Raw genomic sequence first — 20,550 nt, 5'->3', positions numbered from 1 at the left:
ACTGCTAGCCAAAGTTTGCCACATTTGGCCAAAATGGTGTGAATTGGCCTTGTAGTTTGAAATGAGAGTAAAACCTTTTGATCTAGGCATGCCAAATCTAGCCCAAAGGAAGCTTCTGAAACACACCATAAAGAGCATCTAGCAAGCAGAAACTGCAGGTTTCTTTCAGAGAATGCGCTACAATTGGCATATCATCTCCTAGCCACACTCTTTTACTTCTACAGAATTAGCCACACCCTTTCATAATGTTATATAATTATCAAGATCTATAGCCTGCAAAAAGATGAAAGGTTAAGTAAAGATTGAGTGCGCTGTCTTTTATTGTTTTTTTTAGTACTCCCTCCGTCCATAAAAGAATGTCTTGGATTTGTCTAAATTGGGATGTACAGAGGAAGTAAAAAAGGATTAGCCGATTAGCATTAGAATCCAGTTCTTTTGTTTCATCAAAGTTAAGTTTCTACTAATTTATTTAGCAGGCCTTGCAGGTTACGCGTGCAGGAAAGCAAAATTTTCACTGTGATAGGGGAATTAGAAGGTGGTTATACATGGAATGTATTGAGAACTTTGTAACCTCTACTTTACTGAAACAGACTCCTCAAAAACCCTAGTGCTTAACCACCTGGACCCAACCATTAATGTCCTATGGTGCCTCCAGAAAAATCAACACTGGGGTAGCATTGATGGAGATAGGATGAATTGTTAGTGATTTAGCATGGCCAGGAAAGTACTTCGGACAAGAATAAAGACAAAGAACACCAGTGCCATAAAACAGAGAGAGAATCGACAGGATAAATCCTGATCATAGTGTATTTGCAGTTTTGCTCAACCTTTCAGTTCTCTAACGTGTCTAACAAAAAAAGGTTTGTAAATCTTGTACCCGTAATTAAAAGTTTAAAACAGATAACCAAAGGGCCAACACGTGTCAAGATTTTTCTGCGAGAAGCTAAATCTGAAAGATCACATAACCATTAAAATTTGATCAAAAAAGTGCAAAGATATGATGCATGGGTGGTATTAAGTAAAATGTACAAAAGAGACATAAAAGAACATGGAATCAATATATAATACATGGAAAGCCAATCCCAGCGCAAGGAGCAAATAGATCCTATATCACCATTACCTTCAAATGAAAATACATCAAACTAAAAATAGGACAATAAATTTACCAACTTATATGGTGTAATTTCTTCTCTCTTTCTGGACATAGCCACAGTTCTTGGTTTCTGTGGAAATTTTTTCACATATAGGCAGGGTACAGGGTACTTGCTTTTCGTCAAAAGTTAGCTCTTGGATACTTGAAAGTTGAAATGTCAGTAGGGACAGTCATGTAACTGCTATACTAATTCAGTTAAATGTCCTATTAAAACAGTTGTAGTTGTGAATTTACAATGAAAAATAACCCACGCTGTTGGAAATCAGAATCCATTAGCATAAAGAAATTGGTGAAGGCAAATGTCCATGCAGGTGGGTTCTTGAGTTTGGGATTTATGTACCTGTGCATCTTGAAAAACTCACATAGAGTTATATTATAGAACATGTGGGTCAGCAAAAAAATCATACAAATATATGATCAAATATATCCCGTGCAAAGAAGACAAGTGGCATGATATATCCCGTTGCACTGTTCACAAAATAAATTGAATCATCTGTCTTTTTTGTCCAGGGTATATTTACCATATCTTGGCATGATCTTGTGCAGATTCGCATGTTCTAACATGTTTAACATCTATGATTTTTTTGATAAATTTTCAAGATGCATAAGTACCAAAACACTAAACTCAAGCACCTACCATTGAATGTACAAAATCAGTTCCCGAAAAAGTTTTCAGAAATGTCAAACTAAACAACGTCAATCTCACCAACTAACAGGTACAAGCAAAACCATTTTACAGTAAATCAACATAAATTTGTAGACAACAATATTAAGCCAAGCATACAGATTACAGAGCACAAGCTGGACAGAACCATAATTCACAAGGGGTTCTACCACTGATAGAGTGAAAGACATAGGAGTACAAAAGGTTAAGAAGTAAAAAAACGCCTAGAATGCTTCAAATGGGAGCCCCTAGTGCTGCCCAGTGTTCCCATTTTTGCCTGTAGCACAGCCTTTATTAAGAAATGGAGTGGCACTGGTACCAGGACGGTGGTTTGATAGACCTTATAATTGATTTTTCAGGCTCCAAGTTTGCCAAACTCTTCCATCTCCACTCTCCGTACCTAAAAAAATTTGGCAGGTTACGTTGGAAATATTTGCTAAGACTTCGTACAAATACATAGGTCAACTAGTTGATGAAATAATGGTGCAATAGTATCATGGTTTAAAGAAGGATTTGTGAAATAATGAATTATGTGTTTGTGTTAAATATAGGTCACAGAAAGATCTTCATCTAACTTAAATAAGTACTAACATTTTCAGGCTCCAAGTTTGCCAAACTCTTCCATCTCCACTCTCCGTACCTGAAAAAGTTTGGCTAGTTACGATGGAAATATTTGCTAAGACTTTGTACAAATACATAGGTCAACTAGTTGATGAAATAATGGTGCAATAGTATCATAGTTTAAAGAAGGATTTGTGAAATAATGAATTATGTATATTGTGTTAAATATAGGTCACAGAACATCTAACTTAAATAAGTACTAACATGCGCATGGCATTACAAATGTCGCTTTTCAACTTACTGGCAAGCAATACAGCATGCTTACCACTTGCATACAAAGAAAACAGTTTCCTGAGAATACAGTGCACACATATAATAAAGTGAGAAATCCACTGGCTTAGCAACAGTCATAAACAAGTGATTTACACTTAGCACTAGCTCTGATCCGAATTAATCAACGCAGAACAGTACACAATTTGCATGCAAGGATGCTGATCTCGGCGTCGATTAATTGAGACCGGAGGGAGTAAGAACTTATTAATGGTAAGGCTCCATACCCTACTTTCTCAAAAAAGAAAAGCCAAACAAGTGTATTATGGATAGTCCTTGATGGAAGCATCTATTATTCTGACGAGAACAGTAAATGAAGACCCTATTGTAATTGCATATTCCTTCTGGAGTTTACAGGTTTCGAAATTCTCCTGTTATTCCTAACTGTAACTACTGTCGCGTATAACTGCTAAACTGTGACTTCCCTTTCAAATTTGGTGTTGCCCTAATGATGTTTTCTAGTTATGGTCCAGGAATGTTTTCTCACAAACACATACTAATCGAGAAAAAACGCCAGAAGTATAATGTTCAATTAAATCAACACACATGAACTTCAAGATAGTAACACTACGAAGACGCAAAACAGTCTTGCCATTCAGACGGTCCTAGCAAAACAGAACCAAAATGTGGGGCTGATTATGATGACAATAAAATTACAGGTCATAATGATCAATATATTATGAAATCTTAGGCCCTCAGAAGGCAGCTACCCACAAACTGACCTAGTGAACAAAGGATCCATAAAAGACAGCCTCAGCAGGACCAGTCATGTAAACATGATTGTTGTCCTCTCTCCACTCAATTTCCAATGGCCCACCAGGCAAATCAACTACACATTTCTGTAACACAAAAAAAATAGCAAATAAGGTACAGTAGAGATAAAATTGACAGCGAAAAGAAAATGCACAGACCCGTTCAGCTCGGCCCTCAAGAACAGCTGCAACAACAACCGCACAAGCACCAGTCCCACAAGCAAGAGTTGCTCCTACAATCAAAATCACAGAGTTTATTTCGTATATCCACTACTTATATGAAATACCTGGAGGTAAAAGGGTATCGCACTGAAAACCATACATATAATCAATCTATTTACATTATGGGTTAATGTTTTGAAGGATCAAAAAATGTACACCATCCTTAACACATAAAAGTAAATGCATATCCTATATCAAGGGAACGGCAATTATACCAGCACCACGCTCCCAAACTCGCATTTTGAGGTGTGAGCGAGACAAGACCTGTACAAATTCTGCAGAAGGAAACATATTTAATAAATGCAAGGGTATTTACATTGAAGCATATAGAGGTCTCAAAATAAAAAGTAACCTGTGTTGGTCCGAGCAGGAAACATATCATGATGCTCAAATTTAGGCCCAACGTCACTAAGATTCCAATCATCAACATGCAGATCCTGTGGTCCAGCCAAGAAAAGAGTCAGCTATAACGTGGACAACTCATGTAGGGTTGTAGGCTAATGCAAATATGATTGTTAGCAAGTACAGTTCAACCAAGGTAGCAGTCTCTTCCCTTGTGGCAAAATTTGCAGCAGTCAGATTCATATAGCAAATTGTTACCAATATATGCAAAAGTTGACCTCAAAATGAACAGTAACAATGTGTATCTTAAGTAAATTAACTTGCTGGCCCAAAACATACAGCATAGATATTGCAAAACAAAAAATTGAAGTGGCAGAAAAATACTAGACATTAATGAATAAGACAGATACAAAGACAATTTGTCCATCCCTAGTGTTTCCGTAAAGAAACCACACCGACCCACTAATTATAATAACTAACATGTTCAAATTCCAAACATCTGGTATACAGAACAGCAACAGTTGTAGGACTAAAACTCATGAAGTTGATCCAAACTGTAGACCTTTGGGCCTAAGCGAACACACATGCGAGAATGATTAAATTGTTGAGTAAGATAAAACGAGAATATTTTGGTCATATTGCTTTTGGAGTTATAACATGCAGAGATGAAATTTGGTAAGCATAAATACATTTCTGAGCCAGCAATTTGAACTTTCAAGTCTATTACCTTTAGCTCTTTCGCACCAAATGTGACACAGTGAGGATTGCCCATGCTAACACAGGTTACATACCATGTTAACCCATCAATTACCAACTCAGCTTGAACAACAGCTTCGTTCTTGGTAGATGACAGTTTTGTGGGAACATCTGGTCCATTAAGGATAGGCTGACCCATATCTACCTTTACCTGCAAACAAGATGAGTGTATCGGAACATATGACTATATCAACGATATAAGAGTTGGGAGGTAACCATATCAACAAGAATGAGTGAATTGATGATTCAGGGTTGGTACGAAGGGAATACTCTTTAGGCTATTGGAGCCAACAAAGAAGCCATGGGATTTAGCAGCCGAAAATACCAAAGAAATTTGCCCTCGAAAATAGTTAAGAAAAGCATTATGGCATGCTTACTACTCCCCCTGTTCCAAAATAATTGAAGATCTAGTTTTGTCCTAATCCTAAGTCAAACTTTTCTAGGTTTGACCGGATTTTTTAAAAACCATTGTCAATATTTACAACATCCAATCCATATAGTGTATATTGAATCTAATAAAACTAAATTGGCGTTCTATACGTTCTATATACTCATATATTTTTCTATAAGTTCGGTCAAACTTAAAGTAGTTTGACTTAGGATAAAGCAGGAATTTCAATTATTTTGGAAAGTAGGAGTAGATGATTGAGTTTTCTTGCGAGCATACTGAAATTGTGCAAGTTGACCAGAAGAACAAAATGCTTCTTGTGAAACTTAATCATACTTATTGCAAACACGCCGAAATTGTGCAAATTGTAGCTAGTGGTGCAGTACGATTCCTATAACTTAACTAGCTTCCTCGGGCATATGTGCTGAAATTGTGAAAACTTAATCAGGTTCTTCGATATTAGCACAAATTTTCATGTGTTAAGAAATTGCAATAGGTGTATGAGCTGAGGCAGATTAAGAATGTTCCTGAAATCAGTTGCAGAACCAGGAACAAACCTTAGCAGGTTAGCAAGAGATAAAAAAAATAGTTTACCTTTGCTCATGATTGGGTAAAGGGGATGTCAAACTATGGAGGTGTATGCCTTAGAAATTTAGCTATAAACATGAGTTAATGACTAGACAAACTAAAAGGTATTTACCTTGCCATCATTTTGTATTTCAGGAATGATTAATCCAGCACCAGTATGAATTTTAAAGCTGAAATACGAGAATGCAACTTTAGGGGCCATTGAAAAGAAAAGATTATCTATATATACCATAAAATTTCCAGTAACCACTGTAAGATGCAGTCCAACAATAAGTCAATAACTACATAAAGATTAAATGAGATTTACATAAGTTTTGGATAAACAGATGAAATATGCAGGCGTGTCTACTGACTATTAAAAAAACAAAGATGACTTCCTAGAAAGCGTGCAGTCAAACTTTACTAACTTTGACTACTAACAGTAATAGGTACAACTGGTAAAGTAGAAACTGTACCACTAGATTTTTTAAATATTTTCATTAGTTCCTACTAACATGTGTCTACAAAAAATAATGGTCAAAGATGCATAGTGGAGACCATGTCAATGTCTAAATTCTAAAATGTCATATATTCATGACGAGGGACTATGTTTTTACTCCTATTTTTACTATTTGTATAAGGTTAAGGATACTGAAAAGATCACGCATGAATTTGTACCTATGTGTTCCTTGTAGATTTTCAAGCTCAGCTATAAAACGAGCGAAACAACGAACTCCATTGCCACACATCTACAACAAAAATTACACAATGGATGAGAAATATGTACGAAAACAACTCACTCTAACAAGATTCATAGTAAACAGTTTCTTACTAACAATAAAAAAGGGCAGCCCAGTGCATGAAGCTCCCGCTTTGCGCGGGGTCCGGGGAGTTTCTTACTAACAATATGCGACAAAAAAGAACGTAGAACAAGTGAACAGCTAAAGGAAAACAAACATATGACAACTCTAATTCCCTCTTGAAGACAGCTACTTGGCATGGTATATAGTCTTGGACCAAAGTGCTGCTTCAGGTAATAGGACTGAAAATATAACAACACTTCCAAACTTTTACAGTTATCAAGCTAACAATCTAGTAAAAACTTAAAACATCCACACAAAGACCCATTCTCTTATGCAGGCACCGTGCTCATGTATCAATTGGCTGCGATCAGCACAGAAGTCTGGCGCCAGGAAATGGAGTAGCTAACCATAGTGGTGATATATCTTCCATTTTCTAAAAGAACATATAGAATACTATGAATGATCCTGGAATACATGCTCACCATACTGAATAGTGTACAGACGCAATCTGTACTTCAGACGCTCATCAATGTGATCTATTATGTGGACAGTAGACTCGTACAGATATATATCTCTATGATCTATTATGTGTACAGACCCTATCAGCACTTCACACCATCATCCCTATGTCCCTACAATGTTCCCTCCAACAGACAATGCTCGCCAGATATCTTGCATGTCAGCACGGATGTCACAGCAGAAACTAGTCACTCCGGACTAGTGTTGTGCTAACATTATCATAGCTTAAGTGTTCAGCATTCCCACCGAGGATTCCCAATCACAACAGATAAAAACATAAGGCTGAATAGCCCATTCCCACCAGTGGCTCACCTCGGGCTCACTGCCGTCAGAGTTGAAAATCCTCATAGTGTAGTCCGCACCATTGACCCCGGGCATGACGAAGATGACTCCGTCAGCACCGATACCGAAGTTCCGGTCGCACATCTTAGCCGCCTCCTCCGGCGTCACCTTGGGCACAGCCGAATCCCTGTTGTCCACCTACAAACCAAGCCAGAAATCATCAGCAGCAGCAGCAGCAGCAAGTAATGTAAACGCAGCATCTAAAACAGCGGAGACAGCACGAAATCCCTAACACAACAGAAAAAATTAACCCGGAAGATAACAAGCGTACCATGATGAAGTCGTTGCCGAGGCCCTGGTACTTGACGAAGTGGAGCGCGCGCTCGGACTCCCGGCGCTCGAGGAACGAGGCGGCGGCCGCCGACCTGGGAGCGGACACGGCCATCGAGGCGACGGCGCGGCGGGGGGCCGGGGTCCCGGGGAAGGGGCGGCGGAGGAGGCCGCGGGAGGAGGGGGTGGTGGATGCGGAGAAGGTGGCGGCGAAGGATGTGGCTCGGGCGGTGGCGGCGGCGGCGGCGGCGGCGGGCGGCATGTCGACGAATGCGAGAGCGGGAGGGATTTGGGGGAGGGTCGCTGCCGTTGTCCGGCCTATGACGGATTGACGGGGACTGGGAGGTTTTGGGTTGGCCCCACCTGACGAGCGGGCCCCATTGTCATAGAGGGGAGGGTCAGCTAGGTTGACGTGGTAGGATTATCTGCGTGTAGGGTGGGTGTACACGTCTGAAATCTGAAGTTTGGCTGGTCACGTATAATATTTTACCGCTTTCCAACGACGCTCACGGAAAACAGCTCTGGTATCGGCGGCAGCAACCATGACACATCATTATTCATGTTGAAGCAGCTCAATTTATTACTTCCTCCGTCTAAAAGTAAGTATCTCAATTTTTTTATATGGATTGAGTCTAGATGCATAATCTAGAGAAAGCTAAGCCATTTATGTTTAGGATGATGTAGTACTCAATATGAGTCAGAGGGAGTTTATGCCCTGGTTTCGCGTACATTTTATTGCGAGAAAACACCATGTTGTTTTATTTAAAACTATCTTGGGCATCTTTAAACTTTACTCTTTTTTGCGGGGATCTTTAAACTTTACTCAATTACACGTCAAACAAGTATAGATATGTATAAATAATACATTAATATTCCCTCCATTCCAATGAAGAGGGCTATTTTTTCCAAAAGTTAATCCAAGTAATGTTTAGCCAATCTTTTAGATAAATTTATCAACAAATATGTTAGTCTAAAAATATCATATGAAAATATGTTGCATGATGTATCTACTGAAATTTATTTTGTATTGTGCATGTTGATAAGTTTTTGTAAAAAACTCGTTCAAACATTGTATGGTTTGACTTTTAAAAAATAATATAAGTCTTGTTCATCCGTATTACATACTCCCTCCGTTCTCTTTTAGTTTACATTCTAGAAAAAATCTAACAAATTAGTAGTGTATTTATACTTATTAGTACTACTTAAATTAGTAAACAACCAATCCAAGCTACATTGAAAATGGTCACATCTAATAGATAAAGAATGACCACTTCGTTTTCCATACTTTTGTTGACTAAAAGCTAGAATGTAGATTATTTGAAAAAAAATAGACCTAGAATGCAAAGTATTTCAGAACGGAAGGAGTACCATTTTTTTTTAGCAAATGTGTCATCAGTAAAGACAAAATTTAAAACCATGCAATTACGATCTTTGCAAGGGGGATTCAAAGTTGCTTGGTAGCTTGATCTTTCATCGTTTAGCCAACATGATGTAATAGGTTAGCATAGGGGTTGGTGTTTCAATGGTAACGAAACTCGGGTATAACCGCAAAGCGTGATTATTGCAGTTTAAAAATATCTAAACTCGAAAATAACATGTGTTTTTTTTGTACTATTGCCACTATGTTGCCATGTCAATACAACTTCTATGGGACTATCTACAACAATGCATGATAAAAAAAAAGAGGATATATTTCACCAAACTAAATAAAAAGCAACAAGTGATTAAGAAGCATATGCCTTTGTTCAAAGCTGAAATATGACATACTATAGACCGCGTTTTCAAAAATCTGTTTGACCGTCAACGCTGTTTTCGAAAAGGATACCTTTATTTTGCCTTTTCAGTTTCTCTGACTTGTTTAACAAACAAAATTAAATCGAAGGCAAAAGCTTTGGCTCATCTGTTAATTAAAAAAAGTGATCACCAATTCTTTATACCACTTGAGTACGCGCTAAGGAGTGTGATGTTTAAAAATTATTTTAACACTTACTCACACATCTGGTAGCACCAATCTAGTCGGGTTGTCTTGTCTTTAGCATTTGTTTTGAAATTCAACCGTTTCGGGATTCTCAACATTATCAAGAAACCCCCCGGAAATATTTGGTAGGACGTCGTTTTGCAAGTGAGCATCTTCCATCGACACCCTCTGAAATCAGCAAATTCGGAAAACCAGACCCTCCCGTTCCCCCAAATCATCGATTCCACGATGGCGAAGGACCCGGCAGGCCGGCAGTTGACGTCTCTCCAAATCAGCCAATCCGAACGCTCCCCTCCGGCCGCGATGGTGGTGACCGAGCTCGCGGCGTCCCGCGACGAGGAGGCGGCGGCTCTCCTGGTCTCGTCCGACGCCGGCGACGCCCGCCGCGGCGCGGGCGCAGCGTCGGAGACCCGCGACGCGCACCTCCTCAGCTCGGCCTTCTTCTTCGTCTTCCTCGCCTACCACGCCGCCCAGAACCTCCAGAGCACCGTCAACACGGTACGCACGCTCCATCCCCGGAATTCCCCAGCGCACGATACGTGACATGAGCCCCCATGGCGCGGCGAATTGACTGACTGATTGCTGCCGGCCGGCGCTCGCACGAACGCAGGACGGCGACCTGGGGACGATATCGCTGGGGTTTCTGTACACGTCGTTCACGGCGTTCTCGGTGGTGGGCTCGCCGGTGGTGCGGCGGATGGGGTCCAGGCGCGCGCTCGTGCTCGGCACCTCCGGCTACCTCCTCTTCATCGCCGCCAACCTCGCCCCATCCTGGTACGTACACACACACGCTACCGACCGCCATGTCGCTGGCTACGGTTGCTTCTGCTGTAATTTCTGTGTCGCCGGTATATTCTGAGTCGGAGTTTCTGACGATGGCGACGTATCTCTAGAAAATTGAACCTAGCTAGTAGCTGAATCTAGGGCCCCGCTGAATCTATCGGACGAATATTCATGGGAGTGATACTGGAAATAGGAGAACACCGAGGTGGTAATTGGATAAGTGTACTAACTTGCCAGCTCGAAAAAGGTCCCTATCGAGCTTTGCCGTGCAAGCAAAACATGAACCAGGGGCCAAGGGCAAGGGGACGCGGCGGATGTTTGGCTCGTGCGAGTCCGAGAAGACGTCTGCACGAACCAGGGTCTCAAAATAAAGGGAAACTACCATCATAATAATGAGCGTATAGTTGCATAGTCTATTCCCGCAAGCAATTTTCAGTTCTCCGCTGCGGTGTGAGGGAAAAAACACATGGTAGTGTGGAGAAAACAAAATGGCATACCCCTCGTAACTCGAAAAGATATCACGAATTTATCTGAATTTAGATATATCTATTCGCAAAAAAAAAGAATTTAGATATATCTACCAAGTATAAATGCGAAGAGGACCTAGAACAATCGCTTGGTTTTAGATTAATTTAGCGATTTTATCTCCACCATTTCATTTCCCTCATACACTCTTACAATTGTCTTTCAAGCTTGGATGTCTCCCACATGTGCTCTAGTTGTCCTGCTCTACCTTTGGCAACGACTCATATGGTCATTCATCTAAGCTTGCCCGTTTGTGTGGTACCAGTCTTGCCCCTCGGGTGATTATTAACAAACATAATGGTGAACTCTTTCCATGCCCCTTCCTTCTTTTTTCTAGCGTCTCCTTCTCCGTTGGGTCTTCACAACTCATTAAAAGGTATCTGGACGTTCGTCCGATAATATCAATCCATGAATGCTCGACAATCGGGTTCATGAGAGTTTCTGAGTTTTTTTTTAAAGAGAGTTTCTCATAATTTGTATCGTATACAGTATATATTTTAAATCCAACTTTTAGCTGGCTCGCTGCTTCTTTTGTTTGGTATTGCGCACACGTGATGTATAGGATGCATGAAAAGTGCAGTGACTGAAATTCGATGCATACAATTTTCATTAAAATAAACAGGGATATAAAGCGACACCAGATCCGTCCCGCTTCATAGTCAAAATTGGTCAGGTGAATTATTACTTGTTTTTAGCAAATTAGTCTAGCTCGAACTATTATTGCTTTTTACGGGCTTACCACGGGATGCCTCTTAAGGAGAGGATATAGACACTCCAGGCTCGAAAAAGAAAGAAATATCGGAGCACATCACGTGCTCTTCACACGTGTGCCCAGTGGAGCCAAACAAATAGACGATCGATCGACGAATAGCCGACGGCTGACGGCCGTTTTCGTTCACTTGATGTCACCTTGTAGTTGGATCGGAACAGCGGCAGCGGCCGGGTCGTTGGGGCCTAGCTTCATATGTCCAAGACCCGGTCAGATGCGTCACCTGCCAAGTGGAACCGTCGCATTTACTTTCCGAAACTTCGACTGGATATGCACGCGGATCATGGATGCGGTTAAATCTGCTGAGAAGTCTTTTCCTCGAAAAAAAAATCCACCAAGAGCATCTTTAATTGTGTCCTTCAAACAATGCTTGCAAGAAGTGTCAAATCGAGTGTTTGGCATCGCCGCGTGGTGTCATCTTTGTGGTGCGCATGTTTTTCCAGTCGTGTCTCCCAAACACAGCTTCAAAAGGTAGTTATTTTATTTTAGAATTTTAGTACTCCCTTCGTCCCAGTTCGCAAGGCAAAGTTCCAAAAAATATTTGTCCCAAAATGCCTCACCTCCTAGGCACATTTGCATTTAATGTGGGAGTAAAACTGATTTATTATTGCATGCAAAAGACTCCTCCTTTCGTATCCCACCGTGTAAAACGAGGCTCATTAGTACTTTGCATGCACCATGTGTGAAACGGTGTTAACGTTTTTGCATGCACCATGTGTGAAACGGTGTAAAACGAGGCTCATTAGTACTTTCCCAATTAATTGCAGCGCTGATGTTAACGTTTTTACGTGGAAATTTAGAGCCAATGAGAATTCACCTTGGGCCAAGATATTTAAAAACTTTGCCTTGCGAACTGGGACGGAGGGAGTATTTAAAAACATAACTAATTATACCCACACAAAAGTATGTTTGACAATTAAAACATACAACGCATCAAATTATTTGAAGCTCAACTTGATCAAGCCGTCGACACATTTGCTGACTCTCCTTTAAGCCTCCACACATGCTCTACAAGATCATCTTGTGGTTGCTCACGAGTGTTCGAGACAAGGATTTCTGTATGCACATCAAGATTCGCAGGCACCCGGTGATCAACATCCGCAAGAGGCCCCTCACACTCATATGGCCAAAATGTCGGGCTCGAGTCTTTTGCGGTCACCTCGAATCTCGATGACCATGGTGTGCATGATCACACAAGCATGCATCATCTTCCACATTCGGTCTAGGGACTAGGTAAGATCAGAGAGTACCGAACAATAGCAAATCGAGATTGGAGCACACCAAATGCCCCCTCGACATCCTTCCCATAACTCTCCTAGCATTCAACAAAGTGGGCATTCTTCTGACCTGCAGACACAGACACATGGATTGCTTTGACAAATGTCGCCCATTTTAGATAGATGTCATCTAGTACCCTTTGGTATATGAGTGGCCATTGATCTCATAGTTGCATGGCGGAGGATCAGTTTCCGCAAGTTTCGCGAACACCGGAGATCGTTGCAGCACGTTGATATCATTATGCGATCCTGTCATGCCAAAGAACGAATTTCAAATCCACGGTTCATGATCTGCCATAGTCTCAAGTACCATACTGCACTATCTATGACGCCTTTGTACAAACCTTGCCAAGCAAACATATAGTTCTTCCATGACCAGTACATGCAATCGATACTTTCAAGCATCCTAGAAAATTCTCGTTGCATTTTCTGCCGTGATTCTAGTAGTCTCTGCATTATTTGGCTATCTCAAATAGTCTTTGTTGAACTTCCCCACAACCGCTCTGCATGATCTATACATGCATTCGATAGCACTAGACTCACTCATGCAATGGCAATTGTCATGTGCATCGGCATGGATTCGATATGCAAGCATCATCATGATAGTGGTGCACTTATGGATTGATGAGAAACCTGGGGTCCCGACGGCGCGTGCTTCAGCTAGAAGTACTTGTTGTACTCTCTAACGCCATGCAGAATTTCCATGAACACGTCCTTGCTCATCCTGTAGCACCTCCAAAAATTGTCGGCGTGTGTTGCCTCGTCGGAAAAGTAGTCGGTGTAGAGCAGGGTACGACCCTCCAATCTCTATCCGGGTTTCGATTTCTTTCTCCCACGCTCTAAACCTCCACGCCTTGGCCTCTTCTTCAGCTCGATGACATGCATTTTTTTGAAGGCAAGAGAGGATCGACAATTGCCCCTGAACATCAACGTCAAATGCGTCCTCATCCTCTACGAGTTTATGGATCATCATCTCTAGGTTGTTGTCCATGTCTACGAGTCAAAAGAAATCATCAATGGAAACAACGACGTCAAGAGAGGCAAGAAATCAACAGCGGTGATGTCTACCAAACAAATGGTCGAACACCTTGCGAGCCTGGTGGACGCTTGGAGTGGCCGATGCATTTGTGTCCGAGTCGACGACCAATCGACGATGAAATGTGCGGCCCAATGGGTGGCAGAGGGGCAAAAGGCGAGGCAATAAAGGTGGCGGGAAACTGCGCCGGCTTTGGTCACTCACAGTTGGTACCCGCTTTTCTTGTACCAACGTGACGAGGGGCGTGTCTTCTATTCGACACGCACGCAACAACCCCTGTGTAACAGGGACGGTCTCTAAGTGCCGAACCGAAACAACCTTTTAGACACGCGGCTAGATATGGTTAAGTATCCTACACGATTTTTTGAAACAGAGGCAAAAGCTTTGCCTCATCCATTAATTAAGAAGAAAGAGCACCATTTTTAGTAGAAAACCTCGCGAAAACCTACACACATACACACCCACAACCAAACCTAACAGAGACCCGAACAACATGGCCGCATCCACACTAGCCAACACAAAAGACCATAATGCGACACAAACGAACACTTCACACACGACACTCTAAGATGGCGTGTCACCGACGAAGACAGACCATGACACCGGGGTCACCAGTCACGGTGGCTAGAAAATCGCAAACCTCTATAGCGACAACAGTTTTGGGTCCCATTGTCAACAATCCTAACTTAGCAACCCATCATCAATAGAAACCACATGTCCACCGGACTCAGAAAGAGAGAGACTGCAACGTCAACCATACCATACTTCTCAAAACTAATATGAGACGTGATCTGCAGCACTGGAACTCCCAGAGTCCGAGTCCCGACGGCAGCATTGGATAGTACGAAGCAGGTGCCAACAACCGTCCCCGTCAGTCGTCATGTCGCGGAAGCTCCAAGCAGGATACGGACACGGCGCGCAGGCCAGGAACTCAAGTTTAATGAACCAAGTACACCATGGATCTTTAGCTAAGCTACGGCGTGCGGCCGAACGACTTATGTATTCTTACTGTAAGCTTATAAATTAGTTCAGCTTCACGATGCTTTCGATCCGTTATCGCTATCCTGAGTGCCACGTGTGTTAAGAACCGGCGGACACACCAAAAATGCACAGACAAAAGCTCTTTTTTTTTCCCTAAAATGATCGACAAAAAAGAACAAGAAAATAAGATACACGGACAGGGACGAAGATCAGCGAGCTGGGCAGCTGGCCAAGCAAGTGGTTGGTTAGCGGCAGTTACGGTTAAGGACGCCAGCCTCTGCCATGCGGGCCCCACGCGACGGGCGGCCTTCTCCCCCTGCTCGCTCGCCGGCCGGCCGGCCGCCTGCTGAACAGTCCTCGCAGTATAAAGCCTTCTAGAATCTTCTCCTGACACGCCACTCTCGGTCTCGCTTATCCCTCTTCTAGAAGCCTTTCGCCATGGACGCCGGCCGGGACGAGGAGGCCGCCTCCGCCGCGGAGCCGCTGCTCGCCGCCTCCCGCCCGCAGCGGAGCCACGCTGCCGACGTGCACGTCCTATCCGCCGCCTTCCTCTTCGTCTTCTCCGCCTACGGCGCCGCCCAGAACCTCCAGAGCACCGTCAACACCGTACGCGCGCGCGCCTCCCCTCTCTCCCTGATCTCAGTCAGTTGGACACTTTCCTGATTGGGGGATCCTGGCTGCAGGAGGGCGATCTGGGCACCGTCTCGATGGGCGTCCTCTACACCTCCTTCACGCTCTTCGCGGTCGCGGCGTCACCCGTGGTCAGGTGGCTCGGCCCCAGCCGCGCGCTCGTCGTCGGCACCAGCGGATACCTGCTCTTCATCCTCGCCAACCTCGTCCCGACATGGTCAGTGCGTAATCGTTGCCAGTCGCAGCAGTCCCACGCTGACATGACTGTGGACAGTGTGGTAGTGCCGAAGTGGTTATAGTACCGTTAATTCAGATGCGTGGTGCCTGCTTGATAGAATGCATACCTAGACCCCCCCAAAAAGACATTGTTCATATAGGTTCCCAGTGTCCATTTTACTCGGTGTTTTCGCTCGTAGTCGAGACGTTGGTTCTATCTATTCAGTCGATTTCCATGGGCTGAATTATTCCCTGATTAGCACTTCAATTGGAAGACATTAGGATCCTTGGCCTTGTATTCTCGAAAAAAGAATCCTTGGCCTTGTGAAGATTTATGGGTTCTAAATTGTTGCTCATTAAGCTCTTGGATTTATCATGAATGAACTTCATTGCAGCTTTAGTTAGTAGTTCTGCTAGATCTTACACATAACCTTAGCTCTTGCATTCTGTCAATATGGATCTATCCTGCTATCGAACTAGGTTGTTCATTGTGAATGCAACACATTCCAGATTTCACACAACGCAGTGCCGCGATGCCCTGATTATCTGGGAGTAAAAATCTCAACTATCCCAAATAGCTCATTCAGTTAAAAGTGTATATGTACTAATGCAAAACTTCAGTCTGCCAGGGAAGCAATAGTCTGTTGTCTTTTATATGTAACACCAATATATCAATCACGAATAGCCCCATTTGACGTGCGTCGTAATCTGCTAAAATTTCCAGTTGAGTATAATATCAGGGAATGATTTTGAAGTTCAGTAAATTCAGTATGCTGCAGTAAGAGATTCCGTTGATGTTAACTTTAACAAAAAAAAATTGACAGGTATACAATGGTACCAGCTTCACTGTACCTGGGTTTTACTGCATCGATCATCTGGGTTGGACAGGTAAGAGTGCTGCTTTCCTATAATCTATCTAGTATCCATTTTATATACATACCTGTTCGCAATGCAGGGTACATATCTTACTTCCGCTGCCCTCAGTCATGCAAGAGATAATAGTTTACCTGAAGGTCCTACTTTAGGAAGCTTTAATGGAGAATTTTGGGGAGTGTTTGCGAGCACTCAGGTACAACTGCACAAGACCTATTTTCTACCGAAAAATGACAAGAAGTATTTTAGCATTTGTTCTGCATACCTCAAGTGTAGCTTCTATTGCTTTCCGCACATGTACATCTTTGCCCAATTACAAGGGTACAGCGGTATCTGACATAGTGACTTCTACTATATTTGAATAATGTAGGTCATTGGAAATTTGATCTCACTTGCTCTTCTGAGAAATGGAAAGGTTAGCAACTTACTTTGGACTTTTGTTAGTGTTTTACAACCTTGCGGACTGCCATTTTGTTTGCACAGCATGTGTAATCATCTTGTTTAATCCTTTCATCTTCGTATCACTTCAGGATGGAGGAAGTGTAACAGGAAAGAATCTGCTGTTTGTTGTGTTCCTTGGTTGCATGATTATCGGAATTGTATTGATGTGTTTATTGTCCAAAAGGGATGAGAAACGTGATAATGCTTCGACACACTCCTCATTTGGAGCTATGTTGAAATATATTGTCGCACCTCTGAAGGACCGAAGGATGATTCTTTTGATTCCGCTGATTGCATATTCAGGTTTACAACAGGCATTTGTATGGTAAGTAACAAAAAATCTTCTTTGCATCTATGGTGGTTCAGTTCCTTAGCGTGCTTTTTGTAAGAGTATGTTGTGGATTTGTTAGGGCCGTATTCACAAAGAGTATTGTGACACCTGTGCTTGGCATATCTGGAGTTGGTGGCGCCATGGCAATTTATGGTGCATCTGATGTAGTTGTAAGTGAAACTATTAACTTGAAATCAACATTATCCTGTAAGAGTTGATGCTGCTAGTGAGCTCTTCGTTTTTTTTATTCATTTGTAACTCTCTTTCTGTTGCTATTGCTTAGCTGGAATGTGTATCATCCTGAACTACTGTAAATACCATGTTGTATGTTTAGTTGAGTTTTGAAGCTTTCTTGATATTGCAGTGTTCATTGGTTGCTGGACGTTTTACATCTGGCCTTCATTCAGCTACATTTATAGTGTCAGTTGGAGCTATTCTTCAGGCTGCAGTCCTGTTTTGGTTACTTCTTCTTTACAGGTTTGATTTTTATGGTTTGCCTTGTTCCATGTGCTATTCTCCTGATTATCATTGCTATCATCTCATTGGTTTCTTGTGTGCAGTCCAATGGAGGGAGTACTTGGTGCAGCGGTTCCACTATTTATAGGTGCCTTATGGGGTGTTGGTGACGGAGTCTTGAATACGCAGTTAAGCGCGTTACTCGGATTGCTGTTTGAGGATGTCAAGGTAATCTTAGCAAAATTCTTTCTGACTGTTTCTTGCACATATGTAGGCTATAGCCTAGTATAGCTATTTGTACAGATCTTGTTTTATTTGGTTAACTCTTATCCCTCCTTGAATGAGAAAATAGCAACATTGTCTCTTATTCAACAATGAGAAGAAAAAACAGTACTACTAGGAATATAGGATAGTACACCGTGGAGGCAATCCTTTTATTTCATTTGCTGTTGCATATTTCCTTCTGCTAATGACGAAGATATAGAATTTGACGCGTTTTGTTTGCCTATATAACTAGCTATCTTGAAAGTGTATACTAAATCAGTCTGGAAAAATGATAAATGCAGGAGGCAGCTTTTGCACAGCTGAAGGTTTGGCAATCAGGTGCCATCGCAGTCATCTTCTTCTTGAGCCCAAGCATCACGCTGCAAGCCATGCTTATCTTGATGGCTACGTTCCTCTTCATCTCTTTTGGCTCGTTCCTTCTGCTTACCCTTGTCGTGGAGAAGCCATCGACCATCAGAGCGTGAGGTGAATACCACTTCAATGTGCAGACGGTGTCGTTGTCACCACATGTCATCAGTGTTACCAACAGCCTGTACAACTGCATTGTTGTATTAACCAGTGATAAGAGACTAAGAAGAAATTGGATCATCATCATCCATCACATACAACGCGATGGCACCCACACCATGCTATTTGCTTTGGCCATTGTTTGCTGGAGGCCTGAAGTGAAGAGATTGCAGGCAAAAATGGGGGAAGCGAGAGTCGGCTTTGTATTTAGTTTCCTTTTTTTTTTTAATCTCCCAGATTGCCTGTGACTGTCTTACAGTGAATCATATACGGAGTACCCATTATAATTTCTAGGAGGTAACATTTCATTCAAAGATGATACAATATTATTTTGTATTGGTGATTCCTTCCTAAAAAAAACAGGGCCAAGTTCTAAACTGAAAATCTAGGTTGAATTCTGAAGTTTGATATTGATTTTTGAATTTGCTCATAACCTGTCTTAACGCGAGTACGCGACCCATCGATTTGCTGCGAGTCGTGTTGGATTTTGATCTGTGCTTGATTCGACAAATATCAACGAGCCATAAAATTGTGCAGGTCATGTGGCACACAAAGGCCCATTTACGGGCCCGATCCGAACTCCCAGGCCGCCACGGCACGTGTATTTGTTCCACCAGATCCAAGTTGTGAAGGGTTCGTTCCAACTAGTTTTGTCATGGTGGCTCTCGACCCCAATCCGACGCCGTGCGGCGGCGAGGCACCCAAAGAGGAGGCGCCATTGCTAGACCTCGAGATCGGAACACCCGAAGACGCCACGGCGCCGGACTGCAAGGGCGAGACGAAGAAGGGGAGCGGTCTCGCCGCTGCATTCACCAAGTTCTTCGAGCAGACGGACGCCGAGAAGGAGGAGGCCGACAGGGCCGCCCGCTGGGCTCTCCGGGTACATATGTGATATGTGCCTACTTTTCTGTCGATCGATCATGCTTCTGTAAGCTATCTGATTAACTGCAACCTAATTCAGACGCTAAATTTGCAGGTATTCTTGGTTGCGCTGTGGTTGTACCTGGCCAATCTGATGAGACAGTTCGTGATCGCCAGCGGGACTGGCGAAGGTAGGGCGTTCACAGCCGCGGTTATGATTCTGGTCGCCTTCAGTCTAGGCGGCATGTTCTGCGAGCTCTGCACCGCGGAGGGCGAGCACACGGACGCCGGGGTGCCGGTGCCGAAGCCAGACCCCCGGCCTTCCTCCTCTAGAGAGCCCGGCTGGACTCTGAGCCCGTCTCTAGTTCTCTGTGACGACGACGACTCTGATTATGATTCTGATTATGATTCTGATTCAGACTGATCGAGCTCCCTACATTGTGTACCTAAGAAGATTTCACTGTTTGGGTAATGTAACCCGGCCATGATTGAAATCTAATCTCGTGACTTTGTTAGAAAATATACTCCTAGGTGGCACTGCGCCACTGCTAACCAGGTTTGTAAAACCCTCAAGTAATCTAATGTTCAAACCTAAATCTAAAATCGGGTATACCGTATACCCATGTATAGTCATATCCTACTTTCAACATTTTAGTATTTTCCACGAGCCGTATAACCCCGCTCTATCTCATGTACCTGCCGGTGCCGGTCACCGCCGCCGCCGGCTAACCGCGCGATCACGGTCGCTGACCGCTGCCCAACACAGTCTAGCATGTGCACCAGACAGTCCAGTGTGTGTCCATGGAGACTGTTAAAAAGAGTGCCAGACAGTCCAGCTAATCTCGTTCCCAGTGAGATGGACGGTATGGTCCAATTTTCTCGGACTGTCCGACTGTTCATCCCACCGCCACGCCGCTGTCCATCTTGCATGT

At 42.9% G+C, this 20,550-nt stretch overlaps 2 protein-coding genes across 4 annotated transcripts; one reads left to right on the top strand and one right to left on the bottom strand.

The window, feature by feature from the left end:
- Positions 1-1,870: 1,870 nt before the first annotated feature.
- On the bottom strand, positions 1,871-7,946 carry LOC127299212 (diaminopimelate epimerase, chloroplastic). Of its 2 annotated transcripts, XM_051329140.1 has the most exons (11): positions 7,671-7,946; positions 7,370-7,537; positions 6,414-6,484; positions 5,869-5,926; positions 4,752-4,931; positions 4,035-4,119; positions 3,898-3,957; positions 3,620-3,693; positions 3,431-3,547; positions 2,409-2,457; positions 1,871-2,217 (listed from the first exon to the last, which is right to left on the bottom strand). In XM_051329140.1, the coding sequence occupies exons 1-9, from the start codon at positions 7,929-7,931 to the stop codon at positions 3,431-3,433; spliced, it is 1,074 nt and encodes a 357-aa protein (XP_051185100.1). In that variant the 5' UTR covers positions 7,932-7,946; the 3' UTR covers positions 1,871-2,217; positions 2,409-2,457. The 2 variants fall into 2 exon arrangements, with proteins under 2 accessions (XP_051185100.1, XP_051185101.1); XM_051329141.1 differs by lacking the exon at positions 2,409-2,457.
- A 1,909-nt stretch (positions 7,947-9,855) lies between these two features.
- Positions 9,856-19,071, top strand: LOC127299209 (UNC93-like protein 3). 2 transcript variants are annotated; one of them, XM_051329137.2, is made up of 10 exons: positions 9,856-10,145; positions 10,258-10,421; positions 16,689-16,752; positions 16,820-16,933; positions 17,108-17,152; positions 17,268-17,503; positions 17,589-17,679; positions 17,874-17,986; positions 18,070-18,193; positions 18,532-19,071. In XM_051329137.2, exons 1-10 carry the CDS (start codon positions 9,876-9,878, stop codon positions 18,712-18,714), a joined length of 1,404 nt encoding a protein of 467 aa, XP_051185097.1. In that variant the 5' UTR covers positions 9,856-9,875; the 3' UTR covers positions 18,715-19,071. The 2 variants fall into 2 exon arrangements, with proteins under 2 accessions (XP_051185097.1, XP_051185098.1); XM_051329138.2 differs by lacking the exons at positions 9,856-10,145; positions 10,258-10,421 and adding exons at positions 15,315-15,624; positions 15,702-15,865.
- Positions 19,072-20,550: the final 1,479 nt, after the last annotated feature.

Source organism: Lolium perenne, chromosome 5, assembly GCF_019359855.2.
Source record: "Lolium perenne isolate Kyuss_39 chromosome 5, Kyuss_2.0, whole genome shotgun sequence".
In the NCBI taxonomy this organism is placed as follows: domain Eukaryota; kingdom Viridiplantae; phylum Streptophyta; class Magnoliopsida; order Poales; family Poaceae; genus Lolium; species Lolium perenne.
Note: the sequence above shows the minus strand (reverse complement) of the source record. Positions and strands in the feature narration are given on the sequence as shown.